This window comes from Triticum aestivum, chromosome 4A, assembly GCF_018294505.1.
Source record: "Triticum aestivum cultivar Chinese Spring chromosome 4A, IWGSC CS RefSeq v2.1, whole genome shotgun sequence".
Lineage (NCBI taxonomy): Eukaryota > Viridiplantae > Streptophyta > Magnoliopsida > Poales > Poaceae > Triticum > Triticum aestivum.
The window spans coordinates 612,982,760-613,008,480 of NC_057803.1; the positions used below are offsets into that span (position 1 = coordinate 612,982,760).

Sequence of the window (25,721 nt, forward strand, 5' to 3'; positions counted from 1 at the left end):
GTGACGGCGACGACGACGACGACAGGTGGCGCGGGCGACGGCGGTGACGGCGACGACGAGCGGCGAGGGCGGCGCGCGATGGGCGTCGGGCGCGGCGAAGAAGTTGGATCGAGAAGAAGTGGTGGTCGATGAAACTGATTTTTTTGTAAGTGCCATATATATAGGAGGAGTCTTTAGTACCAGTTGGAGCCACCAACCGGTACTAAAGGCCAATTTTCGCCAAGCCAAGGGACGGGAAACGGCCCCTTTAGTACCGGTTCGTGCCACGAACCGGTACTAAAGGCCCAATCATTAGTACCGGTTGGAGCCACCAACCGGTACTAATGGTTGTGCGCTGCCACCGGCTGTGCACAATGTTTAGTCCCACCTCGCCGAGCGAAGGGCAGCCGCAGTGGTTTATAAACCTAGCCGCGGCTGCTCCTTCGAGCTTCTCTATATATCTGTCTTCTGGGCCTAACTAGGGCGCGTTGCCCTGTGAGTCTGCTGGCCCTTCTGGGCCTGCATTTGCATACCCTAGGTCTGGCAGGCCCACTGGGCAGCGCCCCAACAAATTTTTTATATAGTTTTTTCTTTTCTGCATTATTTATTTTCTTCTATTTATTTTTGAGTAATTTTTTATATAGTTTTTTTGTTTTCTGCATTATTTATTTTCTTCTATTTATTTTTGAGTAATTTTTTTGTATAGTTTTATTCTTTTCTGCTTTATTTATTTTCTTCTATTTATTTTTGAGTAGTTTTTTTGTGACCCTCTCTACTCTGATACTCCGAAATGATAATATCATTGCAAGTTTCAACATTTACAAAGTTCATTTTGTAGTGATTTTCAATTTCACGGTCATTTAGCTCTCTAAACAATTAGGTAAATGACCGAAAAATAACAAATCATGTCAGAACATGTTGGAAATTAATAACGTCGCTTTGAATATTGCATACTGAACACAAAAGAAGTCCGGAGTTCAAATAAGTTTAAAAAACATTGAAGTGTCCGTGTAACAAATGAGTTCTCGTCCGAAACCCTGATACTCCGAAAGAGTTTGTCCAGTTTGTATACGAAGTGCATCCAGTTTTTGTCGTGACCCTTTCTACTCTTTCGCACATGCTATGCGGGTGAAATGATGATACCATGCCAAGTTTCAACATTTCAGAGTTCATTTTGTAGTGATTTTCAATTTAACGGTCATTTAGCTCTCTAAACAATTAGGTAAATGACCGAAAAACAACAAATGATGTCAGAACATGTTAGAAATTGATGACATCGCTTTGAATGCTGCATACTGAACACAAAAGAAGTCCGGAGTTCAAATAAGTTTAAAAAACATTGAAGTGCCCGTGTAACAGATGAGTTCTCGTCCGAAACCTTGATACTCCGAAAGAGTTTGTCCAGTTTGTACACGAAATGCGTCCAGTTTTTGCCGTGACCCTCTCTACTCTTTCGTACATGCTATGCGGGTGAAATGATGATACCATGCCAAGTTTCAACATTTTCAGAATTTATTTTGTAGTGATTTTTAATTTCACGGTCATTTAGCTCTCTAAACAATTAGGTAAATGACCGAAAAATAAAAAATGATGTCAGAACATGTTGGAAATTGATGATGTCACTTTGAATGCTGCATACTGAACACAAAAGAAGTCCGGAGTTCAAATAAGTTTAAAAAACATTGAAGTGCCCGTGTAACAGATGAGTTCTTGTCTGAAACCCTGATACTCCGAAAGAGTTTGTCCAGTTTGTACATGAAGTGCGTTCAGTTTTTGCCGTGACTCTCTCTACTCTTTCGCACATGCTATGCGGGTGAAATGATGATACCATGCCAAGTTTCAATATTTTCAAATTATTTTGTAGTGATTTTTAATTTCACGGTCATTTAGCTCTCTAAACAATTAGGTAAATGACCGAAAAACAACAAATGATGTCAGAAATGTTGGAAATTGATGACGTCGCTTTGAATGCTGCATACTGAACACAAAAGAAGTCCAGAGTTCAAATAAGTTATTAAAAATAAAAAAGAGGTGCAATGCTGGTTAATTTGCTTCAAGCCTTTCGGAATAGTGTAGACTGCACTGCGCATAGCTCAGTGCAATCTATGCTATTCCGAAAGGCTTGAAGCTAATCAACGTCCAGGTGAGCATTGCGCCTCTTCGTCATTGTTTCTGCACTCACGGCTTATAAACCGCTCATACTGCCTCTCTCTTGGCGAGGTGGGACTAAAAATCAGCTTACTAAGAAACTCTAGTAGCGGTTCATGGCTTACTAAGAAACTCTAGTACCGGTTCATGCCATGAACCGGTACTAAAGGTCTTTGTGGGGGCCCCAGCCTGACCACAGCCGCACTGGCCTCATTAGTACCGGTTCGTGGCATGAACCGGTACTAAAGGTTGCCCACGAACCGGTACTAATGATGCCCGCCCGCCTAGCCGTTGGAACCGGCACTAATGGCGGCTCAAATTCAAACTGGTACTAATGTGCTTCATATTTGACCCTTTTTCTACTAGTGTTGCATGGCTACAATGCATGTGTGTGTGTGTGTGCTTAAAAATTCTGGTAGATATATCTAAAGTTTGTGGTATAAGAAATATCTTTGCAGCTTTCTCTAATTTACTATTAGATATCACACATAAGAAATATCTAAAGTGTAGTATATGATACTCCCCACTATGACCAGCCTTATGCTGTTATGAATGGTTGTCAGAGATGTATAATACCGAGTGTAGGTGCGACTGCACCATGGTGTAGACCAACATTTTTGTATTACACATGCATAACTTATCAGGCTCATGGTGAATGTTTGGGAATCTAGGGTTGTTGCTCCCATTTGAGCTAGTGGCCCGACCATGTTGACTACCAGGCAAGCTGGATGTTCGGGTCAAGCGGGTTCAGGTCATGACATGGGCAACGTGACACCTCTGGTCCTGGAATCGAACGTGGGTCTTGGTCTGGCTGCGAGCTAGAGTATGGGCGGTTACAACCTCCTTCTGCCCAAACACATATCCATAGAAACATTCTATGCCCACCCACTTTAATACCCATGGGTATAAATTGATACCCATGCCCATGCCCATACCCATCGGGTATCCTGTACCCAATGAGTATCCACTGGGTACCAATATAGCATTTAAATTTTGAAAAAAATAGAGAAATGTGTCTAAAATTCAACTGATATGGGCGGGCATAATAGCATCAACATAGCCTCCTCCGATGGGTGGCTTCTTGGAGGCATCAAGGGAGTATGAGCATCGGTTGGTGGAAGCCCGGCATAGTGGGAATGAGTAGTTGGAATTGGGGGTCACTGGATCTAGAGTTCAGAGGACTTCGATGGCGATGAGTCAAGATTTCATCGTTTCAAGAAGTTACATAGGACGTGAGAGGAGTGTCGAGCAGGCGATTGCGAGCTTATGACCTATGGCTAGTTTAGCGAATACAAGATTTAGGGTTGGGCATAGGAGTTAGATGCTTACCTCACATGTCATTGGAATAATTTTGATTTATTAAATTTTTTGGGTATCCATTGGGTTATCCATGGACGCTATTCAATACCCATGCCCTATCCATAGATTTTGTGGGTATGGATACCCTTACCCATGGGTACAAAAGAAATTCAAGTCGTGCCCATGCCCATTGTTTTCGGACAAGGTATCCGCCGGTACCCATATCCATGGGCAAAATTGGCATCCCTAGTCTAGCTGGGTTCGTGTGCGGGTATGCCCATCAGGATTCATGTCCTAAACTTTGCGCTCGCATTTTTTTTGAATTGTTTTAGCCTTTTCGGCGATGTTCGTTTAGTGGGAGGAGACATTCCCATCGATCGCGGGACGTATATGGTGACTTCATCAATCTTAAGATATTGTGATAGCTTAATATTTGAGAGGTGCTCAGTGTATGTGCGTATATGTGAGAATTTGCGATTGGATTGTGTTGAAAAAGGAGTCTAAAAGCCAACCTTCCTGCATTGGAATAAAATACAACAGTTGAGCGAGTTAAGTCGATCAAATCACTTGGAAGCATCATTATCCTGTTTGAGGGGCCAACAGATCTATTGGGAGGCCCACTAGTCACAGACTGGGTATACACAACGTTAGGTACAGATAAGTGCTAGATCCAGATTCTTTTATCACGTGCGTAGGAGAATCAAACGGTGCACGCTGCCATGGAAATGATACAACGCACCGCTTTTCACTCAGTATACGAAACGCATTATGGACGGACGGGATTCAGAGTCGATCGCTTATAACACAGGACTAGATTAGTCGCCGAGTACCTTGTGCTATTTTCTACTGATGCACTTGCTGTTGGAATTTTGCTAGTAGGCCTTTGGCCTAAAGCCCAACTAAAATTTTGAAATTCTTTTGGCTCATTCATGCACACATGTGAGTGGAGTGAGTGAGGCTAAAGTTTAGTCCCACCCCGGAAGTTGAGAGAGAGTTGCACCTTTTTATAAGGTGAGCTCTTCTACCACTTGTATGAGCATGAGAAGAGGAGATCTACACGCGCGCTCCTCCTCCTCCTCGCCATGCCTCGTCCCGACGCGACGCGACGCGGGTTGCGGGATTGAGCCGAGCCGTGAACCGTTTTTCGATTCTTTTGGATCGTGACGACTCGGACGTGGGGTTTACTCCCACGACCTACCCAGCCCGCACTATATAGTCAAGCAGACGTCTACCCTAGCCGCCGCCGCTTCGTATGGTTTCTCACCACCGTTCCAGATCATTGCGCCGTCAAGCAAGTCTTCTCCATCCCTCCTTCCGGCGTGCACCGCGAGAAGGGACAGCAGGCCTCCGGAACCCCGCCTCTCGTGATCCTGTACGGGAGAGGGGCGATCAGGTTTTTGGGGAGCGCACTCGCACGACTGCTGGCAGCGACGACTTCGCGAACGACGACTTCTTCCCCGACCTCGGCAACCTCGTCCTCGACGACATGGGCGACAACGTCAACGCCGGCGGTGCTGCACCCGCTGCACCATATGTGATTCTATCCTTCCTGTTCGAGATCGTGGTAGAATTCATGCTTCTAGTATGTGCCCTAGATGTGATATGTTCATCTGCTATGCTAGTTCGCATGATTACTTTAATCTCTGCTGCTGTGGTCATGATTTATCTTTTGTTTATTTGGATTAAATCTCATAGTAATTTGCTCATATTTCCAACAATCCAAAAACCTGATTATAGGCAATTTACTCTGAGTGATTTTGCTGCGCATCTGAAGCCGCCTTCCTTTAAGGGGGCGCAATATAAGAGGTGGCGCATGAGAGCAGTCTACTGGTTTCAGACCATAGGCTGCTATGATGCCACCAAGGGCAAGCCTGAGGGCGATCTTAATCCAGCACAGCTGAAAGCTTTTGAGAAGATCGATACCCTCTTTAAAGGCGCTCTTCTGAGTGTTCTTGATGACTCCATTGTGGATTCGTATATGTCGTTTGACAACGGCAAGGACATGTGGGCTGCGCTCGAGGCCAAGTTTGGTGCCTCGGACGCCGGCAGCGAGTTGTACGTCATGGAGCAATTCTATGACTACAAGATGACTGATGAGCGCCCTGTTGTACAGCAGGCTCATGAGATACAGTCGCTCGCAAAAGAACTTGAGTACTTCAAGTGTGTGTTGCCAGACAAATTTGTTGCCGGAGGCATCATTGCCAAGCTTCCACCTTCGTGAAACAATTTTGCTACTTCCCTGAAACACAAGAGACAGGAGTTTTCCGTTGCAGATCTCATTGGTACTCTTGATGTTGAAGAGAAGGCGAGAGAAAAGGACACACGTGCTCGAGTTGCTGAGGGAGGTTCTAGTGCCCACATGGTACAGAAGAAGAACTCCCAGCCCAACAAGTTCAAAAACAATAAGAACAAAACTCAGGGCAAAGGCAAGTTTGATACAAAGAACAAGCCATCACATTCTACCAACTTCAAGAAGAATTCTCATAAGAAGGGGAAGGGACTTTGCCATGTCTACGGTGATCCTAATCACTGGGCTCCGAAGTGTCCTAACCGCTTTGAGGAGCGCGAACATGAGAAGAGCGGCAAGTCTGCTAATGTTGTCATCGGTGATACTGATATGAAGGAATCAGGGTACGGTATTTTTCCTACCATCCTTTCAGTATTTCAATCCCCTGATTGGTTAATTGACACCGGTGCCAATGTACATGTTTGTGCTGACGCCTCCATGTTTTCTTCTTACCAGGCAACAGGGACTTCACCCATGCTGATGGGGAACGGGTCACATGCCATCGTTCAAGGTGTTGGTACGGTCGATCTAAAGTTTACTTCGGGGAAGACTGTGCGTCTGAAGAACGTTCATCATGTGCCGTCCATCAATAAAAATCTCGTTAGCGGTTCCCATTTATGTCGAGATGGTTTTAAGTTGGTTTTCAAATCCAATAAAGTTGTAATCTCTAAGTGTGGACAATTTGTTGGAAAAGGCTATGAGTGTGGAGGCTTATTCCGCCTATCTTTGTCAAATATTTGCACTAAAGTTATTAATAATGTTTGCCACAATAATGAGTATGATATTTGGCATTCACGACTCTGTCATATTAACTTTGGTTGCATGACGCGGTTAGCCAATATGAATTTAATTCCAAAAATCTCTACTGTCAAAGGCTCCAAGTACCAAGTATGTGTGCAAGCTAAGCAACCTCGCAAATCCCATAAGACTGCAGAGGCAAGAGACTTGGCGCCACTTGAGCTTATACATTCTGATCTTTGTGAGATGAATGGCGTGTTGACAAAAGGTGGAAAGAGATACTTCATGACGTTGATTGATGACTCCACTAGATATTGTTATGTGTATCTTCTGAAATCAAAAGATGAGGCTTTGACTTTCTTTAAAAACTATAAAGCTGAGGCAGAGAACCAACTTGATCGAAAAATTAAACGGCTTAGGTCCAATCGTGGTGGAGAGTATTTTTCCAATGAATTTGATCTGTTTTGTGCGGAACATGATATAATCCATGAGAGGACGCCTCCCTACTCACCCCAGTCAAATGGGGTAGCCGAAAGAAAGAACCGAACTCTAACTGATATGGTTAACACCATGTTAGACACTTCGGGTTTATCCAAGGAATGGTGGGGGGAGGCGCTAATGACTGCGTGTCATGTCCTAAACCGAGTTCCCACAAAGCATAAGACCATGACTCCATTTGAGGAACGGGAAAGGAAAAGGTTGAAACTCTCTTACCTACGTACTTGGGGTTGTTTGGCGAAAGTCAATATACCAATTCCCAAGAAGCGCAAGCTTGGACCAAAAACCATGGATTGTGTTCTTCTAGGCTATGCTTTTCATAGCATCGGCTATAGATTTTTGATAATAAAATCTGAGGTATCCGACATGCATGTTGGTACGATTATGGAATCAAATGATGCAACTTTCTTTGAGGACATATTTCCTATGAAGGATATGTCGAGTTCATCAAATCAGGAGATACCTACTCCATCTAGTGAGGAATTCACTGTAATTCCTGAACCCACCATTGCGATGGAACACGTTGAGAATCCTGTTGAGGGTAACAATGGAACTCCTATGAGGAGTAAGAGACAGAGGACTGCAAAGTCTTTTGGTGATGATTTCATTGTGTACCTCGTGGATGACACACCCATGACTATTTCAGAAGCCTATGCATCTCCTGATGCTAACTACTGGAAGGAAGCTGTACGTAGCGAGATGGATTCCATCTTAGCTAACGGTACCTGGGAGATCACTGACCGTCCTTATGGGTGCAAACCTGTAGGATGTAAGTGGGTGTTCAAGAAGAAGCTTAGACCTGATGGTACGATTGAAAAGTACAAGGCACGGCTTGTGGCCAAGGGTTATACCCAGAAAGAAGGTGAAGACTTCTTTGATACTTACTCACCCGTGGCTAGACTGACCACAATTCGGGTGCTACTATCACTGGCTGCCTCACATGGTCTTCTCGTTCATCAAATGGACGTTAAGACGGCTTTCCTCAATGGAGAGTTGAAGGAGGAAATTTACATGGATCAGCCAGATGGTTTTGTAGTACCTGGTCAAGAAGGAAAGATGTGCAAGTTATTAAAGTCTTTATATGGCCTTAAACAAGCTCCTAAGGAGTAGCATGAGAAGTTCGAAAGAACATTAACTGCTGCCAGCTTTGTAGTAAACGATGGTGACAAGTGCGTGTACTATCGCTATGGTGGGGGCGAAGGAGTTATTTTTTGTCTGTATGTCGACGATATATTGATATTTGGAACCAAACTTGATTTAATCAAGGAGGTTAAGGATTTCTTATCTCGCTGTTTTGAGATGAAGGATCTAGGAGTAGCTGATGTTATCTTAAACATCAAGCTGTTGAGAGATGAGAATGGTGGGATCACACTGCTTCAGTCTCATTATGTGGAAACGGTCTTGAGTCGTTTTGGGTATAGCGACTGCACGCCTTCTCCAACTCCATATGATGCTAGTGTGTTGCTTCGAAAGAATCGACGGATTGCTAGAGATCAACTGAGGTATTCTCAGATTATTGGCTCGCTTATGTATTTGGCGAGTGCCACGAGGCCTGACATCTCTTTTGCTGTGAGCAAGCTGAGTCGGTTTGTGTCAAAACCGGGAGATGATCATTGGCATGCGCTTGAGAGAGTTATGCGCTATTTGAAAGGCACCGCGAGCTATGGAATTCACTACACCGGGTATCCAAGGGTACTGGAGGGTTATAGTGACTTAAACTGGATATCTGATGCTGATGAGATTAAGGCCACAAATGGTTATGTTTTTTCACTTGGTGGTGGCACTGTTTCCTCGAAGTCTTGCAAGCAGACCATCTTAACAAGGTCAACTATGGAAGCAGAACTCACAGCACTAGACACTGCCACTGTTGAAGCAGAGTGGCTTCATGAACTCTTGATGGACTTACCTATGGTTGAAAAACCAATACCCCCTATCCTGATGAACTGTGATAATCAAACTGTGATCGTCAAGATAAACAGTTCTAAGGACAATATGAAGTCCTCAAGGCATGTGAAGAGGAGACTAAAATCTGTCAGAAAATTGAGGAACTCCGGAGTTATTACGTTGGATTATATCCAAACGTCGAAAAACTTGGCAGATCCCTTCACAAAGGGTCTATCACGTAATGTGATAGATAATGCATCGATGGAGATGGGTTTGAGACCCACCGCATGAGTTGTCCATAGTGGTAAACCACACTATGTGATCGGAGATCCCGTGAAGTAGAAGTGGGAGACATGCTGTTGGTCAGCTGGGAGGAGAGTATCCCTATATTAATTATCCCACTCCGTGAAGATGCAATACTCTCCTGATCTGCATGGCAGGTTGATACTTATCTTAATGTGTTCCAAGTGGCTTATTCGGGTAAGCAGAGATGTTGTCCTGCAGAACATCTTCTGAGGAACACACCTATATGAATTTGACTGTTAACGTCGCAGTCTGTGAGAATCGGGTGCTCTCTAATAAATTCATGAAAGGCCCTGGAGTATGACGTATACGCTCGACCCGCGGGGAAGCCTTGCGGCAGCCCAGTATCGGTCAAGAATTTGTGTGAAACTAGTTTTACAGAAAACTTGTAGTTCAAGGCATAGTCCACTATTCAAGTTGTGATCTAGTGTAGCATAAATTTCTAAGTGGAAGTTCAACTTCACAGTCTCCACTAAGCACCGATATATAAAACAATGTTTTGGAACTAAATGATGAGATGTGCCAATGAGACTTTGTGGGGGATTGTTGGAATTTTGCTAGTAGGCCTTTGGCCCAAAGCCCAACTAAAATTCTGAAATTCTCTTGGCCCACTCATGCACACATGTGAGTGGAGTGAGTGAGGCTAAAGTTTAGTCCCACCCCGGAAGTTGAGAGAGAGTTGCACCTCTTTATAAGGTGAGCTCTTCTACCACTTGTATGAGCATGAGAAGAGGAGACCTACACGCGCGCTCCTCCTCCTCCTCGCTCGCCTCGCCACGCCACGCCACGCCACGCCACGCCACGCCACGCCTCGTCACGACGCCCCGCGGGTTGCGGGATTGAGCCGAGCCGAGGACAGAGCTATGCACGTTGTCTATATTTTTGCTGCATGGGAAAATTAATGAGTCATTAATTAATAATTAACGGACGCGTTAATTACCGAACCGTTTTCGATTCTTTTGGATCGTGACGACTCGGACGTGGGGTTTACTCCCACGACCTACCCGGCCCGCACTATATAGTCAGGCAGACGTCTACCCTAGCCGCCGCCGCTTCGTATGGTTTCTCACCACCGTTCCAGATCATTGCGCCGCCAAGCAAGTCTTCTCCATCCCTCCTTCCGGCATGCACCGCGAGAAGGGACAGCAGACCTCCGGAACCCCGCCTCTCGTGATCCTGTACGGGAGAGGGGCGATCAGGTTTTTGGGGAGCGCACTCGCGCGACTGCTGGCAGCGACGACTTCGCGAACGACGACTTCTTCCCCGACCTCGGCTACCTCGTCCTCGACGACATGGGCGACAACGTCAACGCCGGCGGTGCTGCACCCGCTGCACCGTATGTGATTCTATTCTTCCTGTTCGAGATCGTGGTAGAATTCATGCTTCTAGTATGTGCCCTAGATGTGATATGTTCATCTACTATGCTAGTTCGCATGATTAATTTAATCTCTGCTGCTGCTGCTGTGGTCATGATTTATCTTTTGTTTATTTGGATAAAATCGCGTAGTAATTTGCTCATATTTCCAACACTTGTCGGACGGACTGACCGAGAGCGAGCTGAGCAGAGCAGATCCGATCTGACAGCGCCATTCCCTTCCTGTTCACCTGTCGGACGACAACGCCATTCTGCTGCTCAGCGAGTACAACCAACGGAGGCAATGGCGGCGGCGGCTGCTCCGTTGCTGGAGAAGGGGAGGAGGGTGTGCAAGGAGGGGTGCCCCGGGTGCAGCCTGGACCAGATCAACAAGGCCAACACCGGCGTCCCCTACCTCAACTTCTTCTACGTCTGGGTCGTCTGCCTCTGCGCCGGTGAGTGAGTCCTCTGTCTCTTGGTTTCGTTTTCCTTTTTCTTTTCTTTGAAAGGATCATATGCTACTCCATTAAGATGACCTGCTGGTGAAGTCACCTGCTGTAGAGTTCATTGCCTCTTCTTCTTCCTTGATGGGGCACAAACCAAAAACTACTACGCCTCGCACTTTAAACCTGCATGTCGAGTAGTTCTTACCGTTTAGTTCACTGCCTCTTTTTCCACGGTAGAAACCTCTTCAGTTCTTGTGTGTGTATAAGCGTCTGCATTTTTACCGTGTTTTCAAAATAAATAAATTAATCTATAGGCTGGGTCATGAAAATCCTTATTGACAGGTTCTAAAAGTTTCTTTCTTGAGGTAATATCACCAGTGGGTGCTTAAACTTGCCACCAATGTTCACTTTAGCGCATGCATGAATCTGAAAAATACACCGAACTGGTTCTAGAACTTGGCACAAGCATGCAAATAAGGTGCTAATACAACCCGCAGACGTATAATATGCTGATGTGGCGCCGTATTTTGACTAGCATGCACATGTGGCATGAGACTCACTTTCAACAGATGCCTTGCTAGCAAATGTCTGCCTGAGCCACTCTGCTATACGCTTTTGCATGACCAGTAACGATAAACTTCATTAGTGTCTTGTGTAGGAACACGTTCGTTGCTTTTAAATGGGATGCAGTCAGTGCACCCCGGCCCATTTCACACATGTTATGTATTTTTTTAGAAATTTGTAAAAGGTTTGTAAACTAATATCACATTAAATAATTTTTTAGTATTTATGTGTTATAAATATTATACGTACAAATAAAATGACTTATTTAAAAATATTTCATGTAATTTAAAAAATATTTACTTATTAACATGCAGATTATACTGAAACATTTAGTAAATAAAAAACTATTACCTACTTAGTAAATGTACAAAAATTATACCTCGTAGCTTATATTTAAATTGTACAAAATGATGGATACAAACATGTTTATTAATATTCACTTGTGAAAACTTTCATGCGTGGCATATATTCTTAATTCCTATATAACTTAAGTATAGCCACAAGTCTATATTTATAGAAAGTTTAAATACTAAATAATAATGGATATTTTTAAATCACACAAAATACTTAAACAACAAATTCATGAATTCTAACAATGTGCATATAATTATACAAATATTCAATAATAATAATAATAATAATAATAATAATTAGTTATAATTTGGAAATATTCGTAGTACTATAAATTATACAAACATTTTTTTATAATCAGAAATACTATTATATATATATATATTCAAAAATAAGACGTCAATACTTTTAAAATTACTCGAACATTTTGCTAAATAAGTTATCTTTTGTATGTATAATATTTATAACACACGAATGTTTGAATGTTATTTTTATTACTATCATTATAATTTACGCACTTAGTACAGATACTAAAAAAAGCTATCAAGTGCAACATGGGCCGCATAGACAGCAACCCATGTAAACCACACGAGTGTGTTGGTTTATAATATAGACTATCATTACTTTTACTTTTCCTCCTAAAAAAATATACACTATCATTATCTTTAGTTGACAAGAAAACATGAATGGTGTATTGGTACGGGTCGGCATTAGCTACCTTGACTTCGTAAGTTTGAATCCAGGCAGGGACTGTTTTTTATCGTTTAATTTCCTTTATTCTGACATATGAGGCCCACTGGTCATGGAGATGTACATTAATGCTAGTCAAAATACGGTCCCACGTGAGCACATTATACATTTGCGAATTGGATTAGCACCGTATTTGCACGTTCGTGCCGAGTTCTAGAACCAATTCAGCGTATTTTTTCAAGTTTATACACTAAAGTGAACATTGGTGTGGCAGCTTCGGGCGACTCAGGCGGCGACTAGGGTTTCCCCGTCGCGCCGCCGCCCCCTCACCCTCCCTCCCTCGCCGCCACCTGAGAAAGCCGCCGGATCCGCTCGCGCGGCCGCCTGTGATGGTGGCGGTGAGGCCTCGGCCGCTCCTTTCCTCAAGGAGGACCTCGGATCTGGGGCGGCGGCCCTTCTTGGCGAGGCGGCGGCGCCTTTCGGCCGGCGTCGTTCGCGGGGTGCTCTGGCCAGCGGCCTCGACCACGCGGGTGGTGAGACGACGACGGGTGGCGGCGGTGGCGCGGAGGTCTTCCCCTTCTCGACAAATCTGAGGGTGGCTCCTTTCCCCTGTCTCCCTCGTCCCCGCCGCTTCTTGCCAGCCTCCTACCGAGCGCCGGTATGATGTGGGTGGGTGTTCGGTGGTCTGGTTTTGGGCCGCGGGAAACCGTTGGCCGACTTGGCCGGCCTGGCAGCATCGACGTCCCCGACGCCGTCTCCTCCTTGGAGGTGCTACAGAGGTCCTTCCCCTTTCCACCCCTGTTCCTCCTCCCGGGTGAAATCCCAAAATCCGGCTTGGATTGGGCGGCGACGGCGCGCTGTGCGTCGTGTCTTCCTTGGGGGCGTCGCCTGGGGAGGGTTGCGCTCAGGTGAGGGGTTCAAGGTCGGAGCTTGGGTGGTCCGGTGATGGCGGTGTCACGAGGTTCTCCTCGTTGGCCTGCCGGTTTACTTGATGCCTATGCTGCCTGTAGCTGCACCTGGTGGTTTTCCTGCAGCTCTACGGCGTTCTAGGTTGTGGCGATGCGGCAGTCGCGGAGTGCTCGAATGTTCAAGTGGTGGTGTGCTGCGGCTGCTCCAGGTCCCGAAGCTGGCACGTCCCCTGCTCTAGGGTGAGCGTCTCTCAAGTCCGCCGGGTACGGCGCCTTGCGAGCCATGGCGAGAGGGAAGGGTCCCTCTGCGGCGAGAGAGACGGCGGATGTGCGATGTCTTTCTACTTGGGCGTTGGTCGGGCTCACTTGCCACACTCTGTTGCAAGCAGGTCCTCGTCGTGCTCGTGTGTGCCTCACCCCTAGATGGCTGTTTAGCTGTAGTCTTTGGCTAGGACAAGCTTCGAGCTTTGTTTTCTTGTATTCTTTTTGAGCTTGTGCGACCCGTTGAGTTGTAATCCTCCTAGAGTGTCCCCTTGTATCGTTTGGTCGTGGAGTTTGTGTGTGTTTGTATTTCCTGGTCGGTTGATGGCTTTGTTAATTCAAAGCCGGGCTCTTCGCGAGCCTTCGTTCTAAAATAAAAAAAAAGTTTAAGCATCACGTGTGATATTATCTCTTCTTTCTTATATAGCAACTACTCCACGAGCGGAAATAGCATGACAGACGTGCCTGTGGTTGGCCTAGTTGTACATGTTTCCCATGTAGCAGGCGATGTACTATGTTGGCTCTGGTCGGTCTCGATCGGTAGGCATGCCTTTGTCATGCCGCTTGGGCTGTATCGGTTATTCAGCAATAGTGAATTTTATAGTTTTTTTTTGCATGTTCAGCAAATATACATTGGTATAAGAAGCAGTCATGTCCACACACATAGACATGTAAGCCGAGAAAGCATGAGCAACGGTTGAAGACCATCTAACAAGGACGACTCTACTACAAAGACGTCACACGCATGTCTCCAAAACCATCCATATTGAACTATAGGTAGAACACACAATATAATGTTCTAAAACACATCATGATGACCTTGGACAGCCAGGCGGAAGTGACATACACGCGGAGCGACACATGATGAAAATTAGTGGCTCATCAGTGTGCTGCTCCAAATGGTTCACGAGTATGGTGTTGATGACGATAGAGATGGAGCGGGAAGAATTAGCATGGCGAGGAGCGGCACAAGCTGGCATTGTTAGAGAGCGGTAGCATTGCGAGGAGCGGCGCACACGCGGCAAGGCTATGGGTGCTTGGTCTCATACAACATCGCCAGCACCCATAGACGCATACATACATATAGCATCTTAGAGCAGCCCCTCGAGCGTATGTGCATGGCAAATCAATCATGCATCAACGCAAGACGCAAATGCAGGCTAATATTGTGGAAAAAAGGGTCCAGTTGTAGCCATGTCAGCCACCTACAATCCGGCCAACATGAGCATGGTGTCCCAATTCCGGCCACCTAGTGGAGCCCCACAATACAAAAGATACAACACTGATGCCCAGGCAACTTCTCACGCACTTCACTACCAGTTAGGGTCATTCACTGGTAAAAAAAAGACCTGTTGTCCCGGTTTGTAAGGGCCTTTTGTCCCGGTTCCTGAACCGGGACTAAAGGGTCGGTACTAATGCCCTGTCCCTTTAGTCCCGGTTCAATCCAGAACCGGGACAGATGGGCCTCCACGTGGCCTGTGCAAAGAGCCCAGGCAGAAGGGCCTTTGGTCCCGGTTGGTGGCACCAACCGGGACCAATAGGCATCCACGCGTCAGCATTTCTGTGGGTGGGATTTTTGTTTTTTTTGAAGCGGGGGGAGGGTTTGGGGGTTTTGGGGGGTTAATTTAGCTATTTCATATATTGTGTTAGCTAGCTATAATTAATAAAGAGAAGTGTCTTCTCTTATGTCCGTGCTTGGTGGACGCTACGTACTATACATACGTATAGAGAGGACTAGACACGCTAGCTAGCTAGTAAGCAAACGAAGGAAACAGAAGATCGTCATGAACATATATGCATACAGAGAGAAGTGATATCGACCACCTCTCCTTCTTCGAGAGATTGGTCGAACAACAAGTTCTCGTATATCTATCCGACACTACCGGCTACATATATACAATAATTATCTCTTACAAATATAATCTCCTAACATACGAACTCATGGTCCACATAGTATTCTCCGTCTTCAGCGATCACGTGGTCAAGAAAGAATGCCGCCAATTTCTCTTGAAGTGCTCGCATGCGAGCTGGTGCTAGGAGTTCATCCCGCTTCCGAAACATCTAATTTGAAGAAGGGGGTCAATATATATATATATATATATATATATATATATATATATATATATATATATATATATATGAATGAATGAAACTCAACACAAATGATGGTAATAAAATAAAATTGTGAATGTTGTTATTTACGCACTTCATATTGTTCGTCAGTGTAGCCCCGCTCACAGGTCGTGTGGCGGATGGACTCGCAAATATAGTATCCACAGAAATTATTCCCTTGTTCCTGCCACAACCACTTTACAAGAAATAGAGGTCAATCAAACTGATAAGCAAAAATGCCAAATGGTATTGATGAAACTAATGCTTGAATCAATAGGAGACGCGCGGAACATGCTACTATAGTACTTACTTTCGGGTGTCTAAATTGCAGCTTCTTCGGGAGTCCCGGAGCTTTTTTGGTGAATTTTTTCCAAACCCTGCTAGACAAAGAAAACAATTACTTGATATATCAGGAAATGAACAAAGTTGCTGATGTGGTGGATAATGATCGATTTAACTTACTTCTCGAGCATTTGAGTCATGTCCGCATAGTCCTGGGGATCTTTTCGTCTTGAGTCTAAGACGGTTACTAGTCCCTGCTCAAGCTTAATCTCTAGGAGAATATAGTGGAAACTGCACACACATGCATAACTCATCAATTACGTTACTATAACCTTGACTAACATATAAGGGAAACCGCATACGCACAAGACAGTAACACTCACTTAAAGTTGTAAGGAAAGAGTATTATATCTTTGTTTTCATTTATTACCAACGATCGTAGCAAGTTGGCCTCGGTATCTGCGGGATGAAATTTAACCTCAGTTTCATCTATGAGATATGTGTTAATGAACCCAATATCACCGACTTGTCTTTTCTTCAATTCGGCAATCTTCCATCTGCATAATATAGTGAGGATAATTATAAATACATGCAATGAAAGAGTTGAGCTATATAGAGAGACTTAATGACAGAAGTAGTACTACTTACAGACAGTAGCAGGTGACCGTTGCTTTATCGAGGGCCAATTGATTGAAAAACTGAAAGAACTCCTCAAATGGAACAGGCAACAGATCAATTCCAACGAGGTCATGCTCCTTTTTAACTCTCACATACAAAGTACTCCTCCCCCCAGACTCTCTGCAGATTTTCAAGTACCAATCATGCAATCTTCGCATCATCGCTGATAGAGATCTTTCATCTTTGACGAGAGGCTTCCCGTACTCGTATCTTTGTATCTGCACCTCCATGAAATCATAATGTACATTGTCGGGCAGGTAATCTCCAAGATTGCTATAACCGGGCACCATCCTCGGATCATTAGCGACGATGTCACTAGGCACCTTGAGCGGGGGGCACGATTGCTTCACTTGTTCGCCGAGCTGTGCAATTTATTTCCCAGCTCGTCGTTCTTTCAACCTTTGATCACTGACAGTACTTCCCGACCGCTCCACTTCGACAAATTTCTTTCCAATAATGCGCTCATAGTTTCCTTTCGGCGGAGACTTGGGTGGTTTTGTCAGGGCAGCCAGAGTGCGCTTCACTTTCACCGGATCTACCTTCTCCTCCGGAGGTGGATGTTTCTTTGCTTTCACCCCTTCAAAGAAGTTCCTCACTTCTTCTCGCGCAATCTCGGCATTCTCCTCCGGGGTCCTCTCGTATGGTAACTTCTGTGGAGTCTTCAGAGAAGGACCGAATCTGTATGTCCTCCCACCTCTGGCTGTACTGCTAGACGCCGGCAGAGTAGACGGAGCAGTTGTCTTCTTTACTTGCTTACGAGGCGGAGGAGAAGGACTATGACGCGCCGGAGCAGCCGGAGCGGCGGCAAGTCTCTTCCGCCCTTGCTGATGAGGCGGAGAAGGAGGAGGCTGGCTGCTCGGGCGCGCCGGCGCAGGCGGAGAAGGAGGCGGAGTGCCGCCACGCGCCGGAGAAGGAGGCGGAGTGCCGCCACGCGTCGGAGAAGGAGCCGGTCGAGTGCCCTGATTGTCACTCGCCGGAGGAGGAGGCGGTGGAGGAGGCGGAGTGCCCTGACTTACCGGAGGAGGAGGAGGAGGCGGAGGCATCCAGTTCAGAAGGTTGATGAGCTCCTTCCGCCATAGGCATGGAGTCTTCAGAGCAGAATCCAGCCTAGTCTCCCCTTCACCGGTAGGGTGGTCAAGCTGGAGGTCCTCAAATCCCTCTGTTATTTCATCCACCATCACCCTAGCATATCCTTTTGGAATCGGCCAGCAGTGAAAAGTTGCACCAGGTTCAGTAGGATAAACAGAGCCAACAGCCGCCTTGACCTTCAAATTCATCCATTGCGTTATAAGGTGGCAATTTTGAGACTCCGTGATAGCATCCACGGGATAGCTGGCAGGAGCCGTCAAGGCATGCTCCGGCTGAAGCAGCTCGGTGGAAGCCACGCTGCTTCTCCGCTGAGATGGCGGGGTAGCTTCAGGGGAAGCTTCGGCAGTTCGTTTGCTGCGATTTGCTTCTTGTTCATCTATCGCTTGTACCCTTGCTTGCAGCGCCTGCATTTGGGTCTGCTGCACTTTTTTCCTCCTCTCGTGGCTTTTGTAACCGCCTGCGTCCGGAAACCTAACCTTCCACGAAATGGAGCTTGGCGTGCCTCGTGTCCGTCCAGGGTGCTCAGGATTCCCGAGGGCCATTGTGAGCTCGTCGTTCTCTCTGTCTGGAAAGAACGTCCCTTGCTGCGCTGCTTCAATATAGTGCTTAAGCCTCTTGACTGGTGTCGGTGTCAAAACCGGCGGATCTCGGGTAGGGGGTCCCGAACTATGCGTCTAGGATCGATGGTAACATGAGGTAGGGGACACGATGTTTTACCGAGGTTCGGGCCCTCTTGATGGAGGTAAAACCCTACGTCCTGCTTGATTAATATTGATGATATGGGTAGTACAAGAGTTGATCTACCACGAGATCAAGGAGGCTAAACCCTAGAAGCTAGCCTATGGTATGATTGTATGTCTATGTTCTATTGACTAGCCTGGCCCTGGTTTATATAATGCACCAGAGGCCTAGGTTAACAAGAGTCCTAGCCGAATACGCCGGTGGGGAGAAGTCCTTGTCTTGATCACCAAGTCTTGTGGAATCTTCCTTGTATGCGGCAGTTGTCCGAACTGGCCCATGAGTATACGGCCACGGGGGTCCTCGGCCCAATCTATCAGATCGGGAGATGACGTGTTGAGTACCCCCTAGTCCAGGACACCGTCAGTAGCCCCCTGAACCAGTCTTCAAGTTAGGGATGCTCCTCGATTCTTCCGAACTGTTCTTCATCTTCGGTCGTCGGTCTTGAAAACTGGTTCAACAAATCTTCTCATCTTCGATCTTGAGGATCACCGAAATGAATTCGACAAGTTTATACATCGGGTATCCGAGGAGCCCCTTTAAGTTTCCGGCCTTTATCAATGCCTTGTTATTTTTATGCCACACCTCGGGTTTGAAATTGTTCCCGGGCGGCAGCGTCCTCTTGCGTCCGAGCTCTAACGCTGGACTACATTAGAGGTATCTTTTGCAGCCGAGCACCAACGCCGGACTGCTTTCTGAGCTCCAACGCCGGAATGTATCCGAGCTCCAACGCCGGACTGTGTCCAAGCTCCAACGCCGGACTATATCCAAGATGTCATAGATCATCTTGGTCCAAAAAAGTTGAAGGAGTTTAGCCGAGCTTAATGCCGGAAATGCCCTCTATGGAGCCAGCCACTAGCGCCCGAGCTTTATGCCGGACTGCTTCCGAGGTGGTGCACCACCCCGACTGTGGGCCGGATTTTTGTCAATATTTTTTATTATTGCAATTTATTCTCTGCCGAGATATATGGCCAGTAGCCCTCAAGGTGTGTATCGGTCTAAAACCCGAGATGCACCTGAAGGATGATGTAAGACCGCTGGTCCCAGTAGCCGCTGAGACTCAGGTTGATTTGCAAAATCGGCCTGAGGATCAAGTCCTAGCTCGGTAGAATACTTCGGGACACAAAAAGCGGCGTGCTTAGTCCTCGAGACTCAGGTTGGGTGCGGCCGACCAACCTGAGGATCAAAATCTCCTCGGCAACTGTATTGCACTTAAATTTTCTGCATTGAACAGGCAATGCAGTAGCCCCCGAGACACTGGTCAGGTGGCAACACCAGATCGAGGGATCGATGTGCCCCTTTAATATTTGTAAATAATAAGCCCGAAGCCCAGTAGCCCCCGAGCCTTAATGCGGGCACGGGTGGCCGAATTAAGGATTGATATCCATAGTAAAATCACAAATTATGTGTAATGACTCTATGTATCCAAGTACTTTACATCATTAATGCTTGGATCCGCATTGTACAAAACTTTGTTGACCGACCATCGGCTTCCACCTCCTCGGCCAATAGCCGAGGAGTGTTTGTCCTACTTTATAAAGCCTTTATGAGGGCAAAGATTTACGACAAACAAGGCAATCTGGCCATACGGTTTTATAAACAAAGGTACGCAGAGAGATATATTATATTACTGTTTAATGTAATAAATGTCTTCCAAAGAAAATAATCCCGCTATCGGTTCCTTTCTTTGGGTTGTCATGCTAAGCATGATCATGAAACCTCAGCTCCAATGTAAGAGCAAAATATCGAGGATTTAGTTTGGAAGGCCAGTTAATAGCCCCCGGTAGTGTTCGGCGACAGTCGAGGTCAAGCCGTAAACACTTCGGCCATTGTTATGAATGGCCCGTTATTTAACACAGTCATCGGATCGCTGACCAGTTTACACTTATTGTGACAGTCAGTTTTCGGCTTTCTCCACTGAGGTGCTTGACCATGCGAGCTGGAAGCACAATCGCAGTGGTTCTCCCTTTGCACACCTAGCCGAACAAAGCGGAACGTAGGAGGAAAGCCAGGAGCTGGGCAACCCAACTATTGACCGAAGACACAATTCGAAACCGATGCATATATAGCAATATCTGAGAATGTTTTTGCCGAATCCCTAAAGGTGTCCGGCGTTGCACTGCGAGACTAATGCTGGAAAAGCACAAATAGTTTAAAAGTGCCAAAAAGCTTGGAAAACCAAGAAACGCCAGTAAAAACATGACGTCCGAACAAGATCAAGTGTTCGGTGCCAATCCGAAAATTGGTCTTACAAAAAAGAAGTGCTTCTGTCGTGCTTTAACATGATACATCCTATCTCAAGACTTCGAGCGGGTCAGCCTACGGCTTCAACCTCCTATCCCGAGGGCGGTGTACTTCTCATCAGGCCAGTTTAGTAAACTAAACTCTAGCAGCTTTGAGAGAGAAATTAGGCTCCCCAGCTAGTGACCGCACACTCGTGTCGAAAAAAGGAGTGATAAATAATGATAATAAAACTTTGCAACGACTAAGAAGAAGAACACTTATTATAAAACGGCTCAAATAAACTTAAGAGCCCCCAAGTGACTTGAGTAAAAGAATGATTCCATGTACCGAAGTACTTATATCATATCTATGTTCAACCGAACTTTAAACGTGTCTTAACCGACCGTCAGCTTCTCCCTCTTCGGTCAAGGACCGAAAAGTGTTATGTACTCCATCGGTCGAGAATATCGACGGTGTTTCCAATAACCAGGCAATCAGGCCATAAGGCTGTAACAGACAAAGCGCGCTCAGAGAACTTATGCTATATTACCGTGAAGTGTAAGAAGCATCTTCGAAGAAAATAGTACCCCCACCAATACCTTTCTTCGGTGCTCATTGTTATTATGAGACTTGTGCAATAGATTTTTTGTACTCATGAGTTCCGTTGTGTGCCGACCATCATTGAAAACTATAAGAGCGCTAGCTTTCGGCTTCACCCAGTCTGAGGTCCGGCTCGGTTGACCCGATCGTGACAATCACAGAGGTGCTCCCTTTACTCCCTAGCCGAACAATCGGGAACGTAGGGGTAAACACAGGAGCGAGGCAAACCAGCTTGCAAATCGCTTAAGTCAATATGGTGCATATTGTGGCATAATACACGAACAAGGAACGAAGCCATACAAGTATAATCATATGCAAGAGGAAAAGCTTCATAAATGAAGACCCCAAGTGAATTGGGTCCTTGAATTTGTGTGTCACAAACAAAGTTTGGACAAGGAAATTTTTTACAAGCAATTTTTTTTCCAAAAAAGTATAATGCTTGGTCGAACCAAACACAAGTTAGAAATTAAAGCTTTGAGCATGAAAGCGACTTAGCTGGTTAATGTGTTCGATATTGATGACGCGGTCCGAGCTTGATGCGGGGCAAGGTTCCATCCCCCAAGCTGGTCCTGAGGTGGCGGAGCGGAGAGCTCGACACGCCGAAGTGGTGACATAGCACAGTCAATGCAGACCGGCAGAGTGACGCTGAAGTCCCCAGATCATTTTCCTGTGCACAAAAAATAGTGCAAACCGGAGATAATAGTAATAATGATAATTAAAAAAATGTGTTGCATAATAAATAATTTATGCAAAGTGAGGAATAGAAGAAATATGGCCTGGCGCCGAAGTCAATGTCGATGCAGGGCGTCGGCGTGATGTAGTAAAGGCGTGGCAAAGCCTGGATTCACAGGTTGGTCCGAGCTTCGGATGCGGCGTTCACCGGACAATGTACGGAAACTGATCGAACCACCATGCGACCGTCATTAATGCGGTCACCATTTAATAGACCTGTGTACATATCATGGACAAACCAGAGTAATAATTCCTTGGGAAAAATGAACCCAAACAAGCAAAAACTACTGGGATTAATAGCAACTGGTTTATTTGTTGTAGCAATCCGAAGGAAGGTGATTCCCAAAATTGGGACTCGCTCTGCACACCCATTGCCTGATGGGCGATAAAACGACGGCATGGCAATGCTGGTAAAGGTTGACTCGCCGAGGCAAAGCCCTCGGCCCAGCTAACGTGATGGAGCTGGTCGGCTAGTGACGCCGAAGTGTCCGGAGTAGGTTGATGAAGAGATGGCGAAGCCCCCAGTCCAGCCGAGATGTCGAAGCCTCGACGTCAGCCGATGAGTCGAAGTAGGTCGGCATGATGGACACCAGCTTGAAGAAGCAATAGTGCGGCCCTATCGATGTAGGTCGTGACATGGTCGATGCCGGCTTGATGAAGCGACCGTGCGGCGATGCCGGTATGCCCGCTCCGTGAAATCCGTGGGGCAGCGATGTTGATGATGATTTATCCTTCGCGATGCCGGACTCTTGTTCGGCTTGTTGAGATGATGATCCAAAGAAGTTGAGCTCGGCTAAAGTGACGACATGTCTAGCGCAGGTCGGCAGCCGTGGAGTAATATTGCCGGACTGGTTTGACACCAGCATGATGTTGAAGATCATGTTCAAAAGATCTTAAAATTAGTGGGATGTGTTCGGGAAGAAAATACAATACCCCATACAAAACTTCCTTCAAAGGGGATGTAGAAATCCTGTTCATAAAAAAGATGAACTCTGGTTGGATTCGTTTTCGCGCAGAAAACAGATCCGGAAAGTGATGCACTAATCGGAAGGTTCTTGGAGTTTGGACGGTCGGGTCGAGCTGAAATTTTGAGAGGTGGTAGATATAGGAATTCCTCAGCCGATCAACGGTTGGATCTTGCAAAGTTCGTCCGAGCTAGAAGCTGGACACCACGCCCTAAACTCATCCAGATTCCCGTCCAGATTTGACAGGGCTCCGGTATATCGTGAATTGCCAGAGATTCCTCCATCGAAACTCGACGAAATTTTCCAGGATTGTTGTAGACTCAATTCCGCACAATTCCACCAAAGCGATCGTCAAAGCGATAGTCGAGGAGGTGGTGGCGGCAGATACGAGTTCGCTGTCCAGAAAAACAGCACGGTCGCTTGAGGGCAATGCTGACGTTGAGCCCCCGAGCTCCATGGATGATTCCTCTGTGATCTTGATAGAGATCGGAGTTGATGTTTGATGAAGGCCCTCATCCGAACATGGTGATCCGAACACGGGGCACAGTTCTTGGTCGAACCAAGGTGACCAGTCGAGCTGGTGACAAAGATGCCGAAGTCGCAGTTGATCTGCAGCCATCGATCCTTTTGTCGATCACACAGCGGAACTCTCAATGAAAGCACCAATGTCGGTGTCAAAACCGGCGGATCTCGAGTAGGGGGTCCCGAACTATGCGTCTAGGATCGATGGTAACAGGAGGCAGGGGACACGATGTTTTACCCAGGTTCGGGCCCTCTTGATGGAGGTAAAACCCTACGTCCTACTTGATTAATATTGATGATATGGGTAGTATAAGAGTTGATCTACCACGAGATCAAGGAGGCTAAACCCTAGAAGCTAGCCTATGGTATGATTGTATGTCTATGTTCTATCGACTAGCCTGGCCCTGGTTTATATAATGCACCAGAGGCCTAGGTTAACAAGAGTCCTAGCCGAATACGCCGGTGGGGAGAAGTCCTTGTCTTGATCGCCAAGTCTTGTGGAATCTTCCTTGTATGCGGCAGTTGTCCGAACTGGCCCATGAGTATACGGCCACGGGGGTCCTCGGCCCAATCTATCAGATCGGGAGATGATGTGTTGAGTACCCCCTAGTCCAGGACACCGTCAACTGGTATTTCCATTTGCTCGTCCATCCAAATGCACTTCCCTGATACAGGGTCCAAGGTTCCGCCAGCCCCGAAGAACCAAGTCCGACAGTGGTCTGGCCAGTTAATTGTCTCTGGTTCGATCCCTTTATCAACTAGATCATTCTCAATCTTGGCCCACTTAGGCTGGGCTACGAGGTAGCCACCTGACCCCGTGCGATGGTGATGCTTCTTCTTCGCAGCATTTTGCTTGTTTGTCGCCGACATCTTCTTACTCTTTTCCGATGTCTTGTGAGCCACAAATGCGGGCCAGTGATCTCTGATATTCTCATACCTGCCCTTGAATTCTGGTGTCTCTTTATTTTCAACAAACTTATTCAGCTCTTTCTTCCACCTCCTGAATAGTTCTGCCATCCTCTTAAGAGCAAAAGACTTGATTAATTGCTCTTTAACTGGCTTCTCCGGATCATCCTCTGGCGGTAGGGTGAAATTTGACTTCAGCCCAGTCCAAAGATCATTTTTCTGCATATCATTGACATAAGACACCTCAGGGTCTTCTGTAGCCGGCTTTAACCATTGCTGGATGCTGATCGGGATCTCGTCCCTAACCAAAACCCCGCACTGAGTAACAAATGCGCTCTTTGTCCGGAGGGGTTCAATTGGTTGGCCGTCGGGCGCGATTGCTATGATCTCAAACTTTTCATCCGAGCTCAACTTTTTCTTCGGGCCTCGTCTCTTTACCGAAGTTGTGCTCGATCCGGAGGGCTAGAAAAAAGAACAAAGACTTAATTAATATGTGTACATACCAAAACAATGAATGCATCAATTAGCTAGTCAGCAGAAGCTTAACCAATATATATACCTGGTCGGACTCGGTTCGGTCACCGGAGACGTCATCACGGTCTCCTTCTTGCACCGGCATTGGGTCACCGGAGCCGTCCTCACGGTCTCCCTCTTGCACCGGCATACGGTCACCGGAGCTGTCATAATCATAGCCAGCTGCTTCCAGACCGTCGGTGTCGTTGAGAAACAACGAGCAGATGACATCACTTCCTCGTGCGATTATGTCCCCCAACAACTCTTCTTGTACTTCGTCTCGGGCGGTGTCCATAGTTTCTACAAATATTGACAACATGGCAGTTATTATTCAAACATGACAGATGGATATATTAGTGGCAAACGTAGAACTAATATTAATTAGTGGCCTCGACGCTGCTTCTCTAGGGTTTGGGGTGACTCCTCTATTCTTTCTTCTACTATTTTTTTCTTCTTCTTCCTCTTTTTTTATCGGGAATGAGGGTCGTCGAGGGTCACCGAGCGGTAGAGGAAACCCTAAATAGCAAGTATCGTGGGTGTGAGATACATGTGGCCGTCGGTGTCAGACACTACATCCATGTCCCACAAGTGACGTGGGCGTCGAAGCCTACGTCACTTGTGGGACGTGGATGTAGTGTCCGACACCGACGG

General features: G+C 46.3%; 1 protein-coding gene across 1 annotated transcript in view; it reads left to right on the forward strand.

Moving 5' to 3' along the window:
• The window catches only part of LOC123084063 (probable peptide/nitrate transporter At3g43790), a 47,012-nt gene that overhangs the window by 5,908 nt on the left and 15,383 nt on the right, over positions 1–25,721 (forward strand). The window contains exon 2 of the mRNA XM_044505859.1: positions 10,774–10,945. Within this exon, the coding sequence (XP_044361794.1) occupies positions 10,774–10,945 (172 nt within the window). The remainder of the gene's footprint in view (positions 1–10,773; positions 10,946–25,721) is intronic.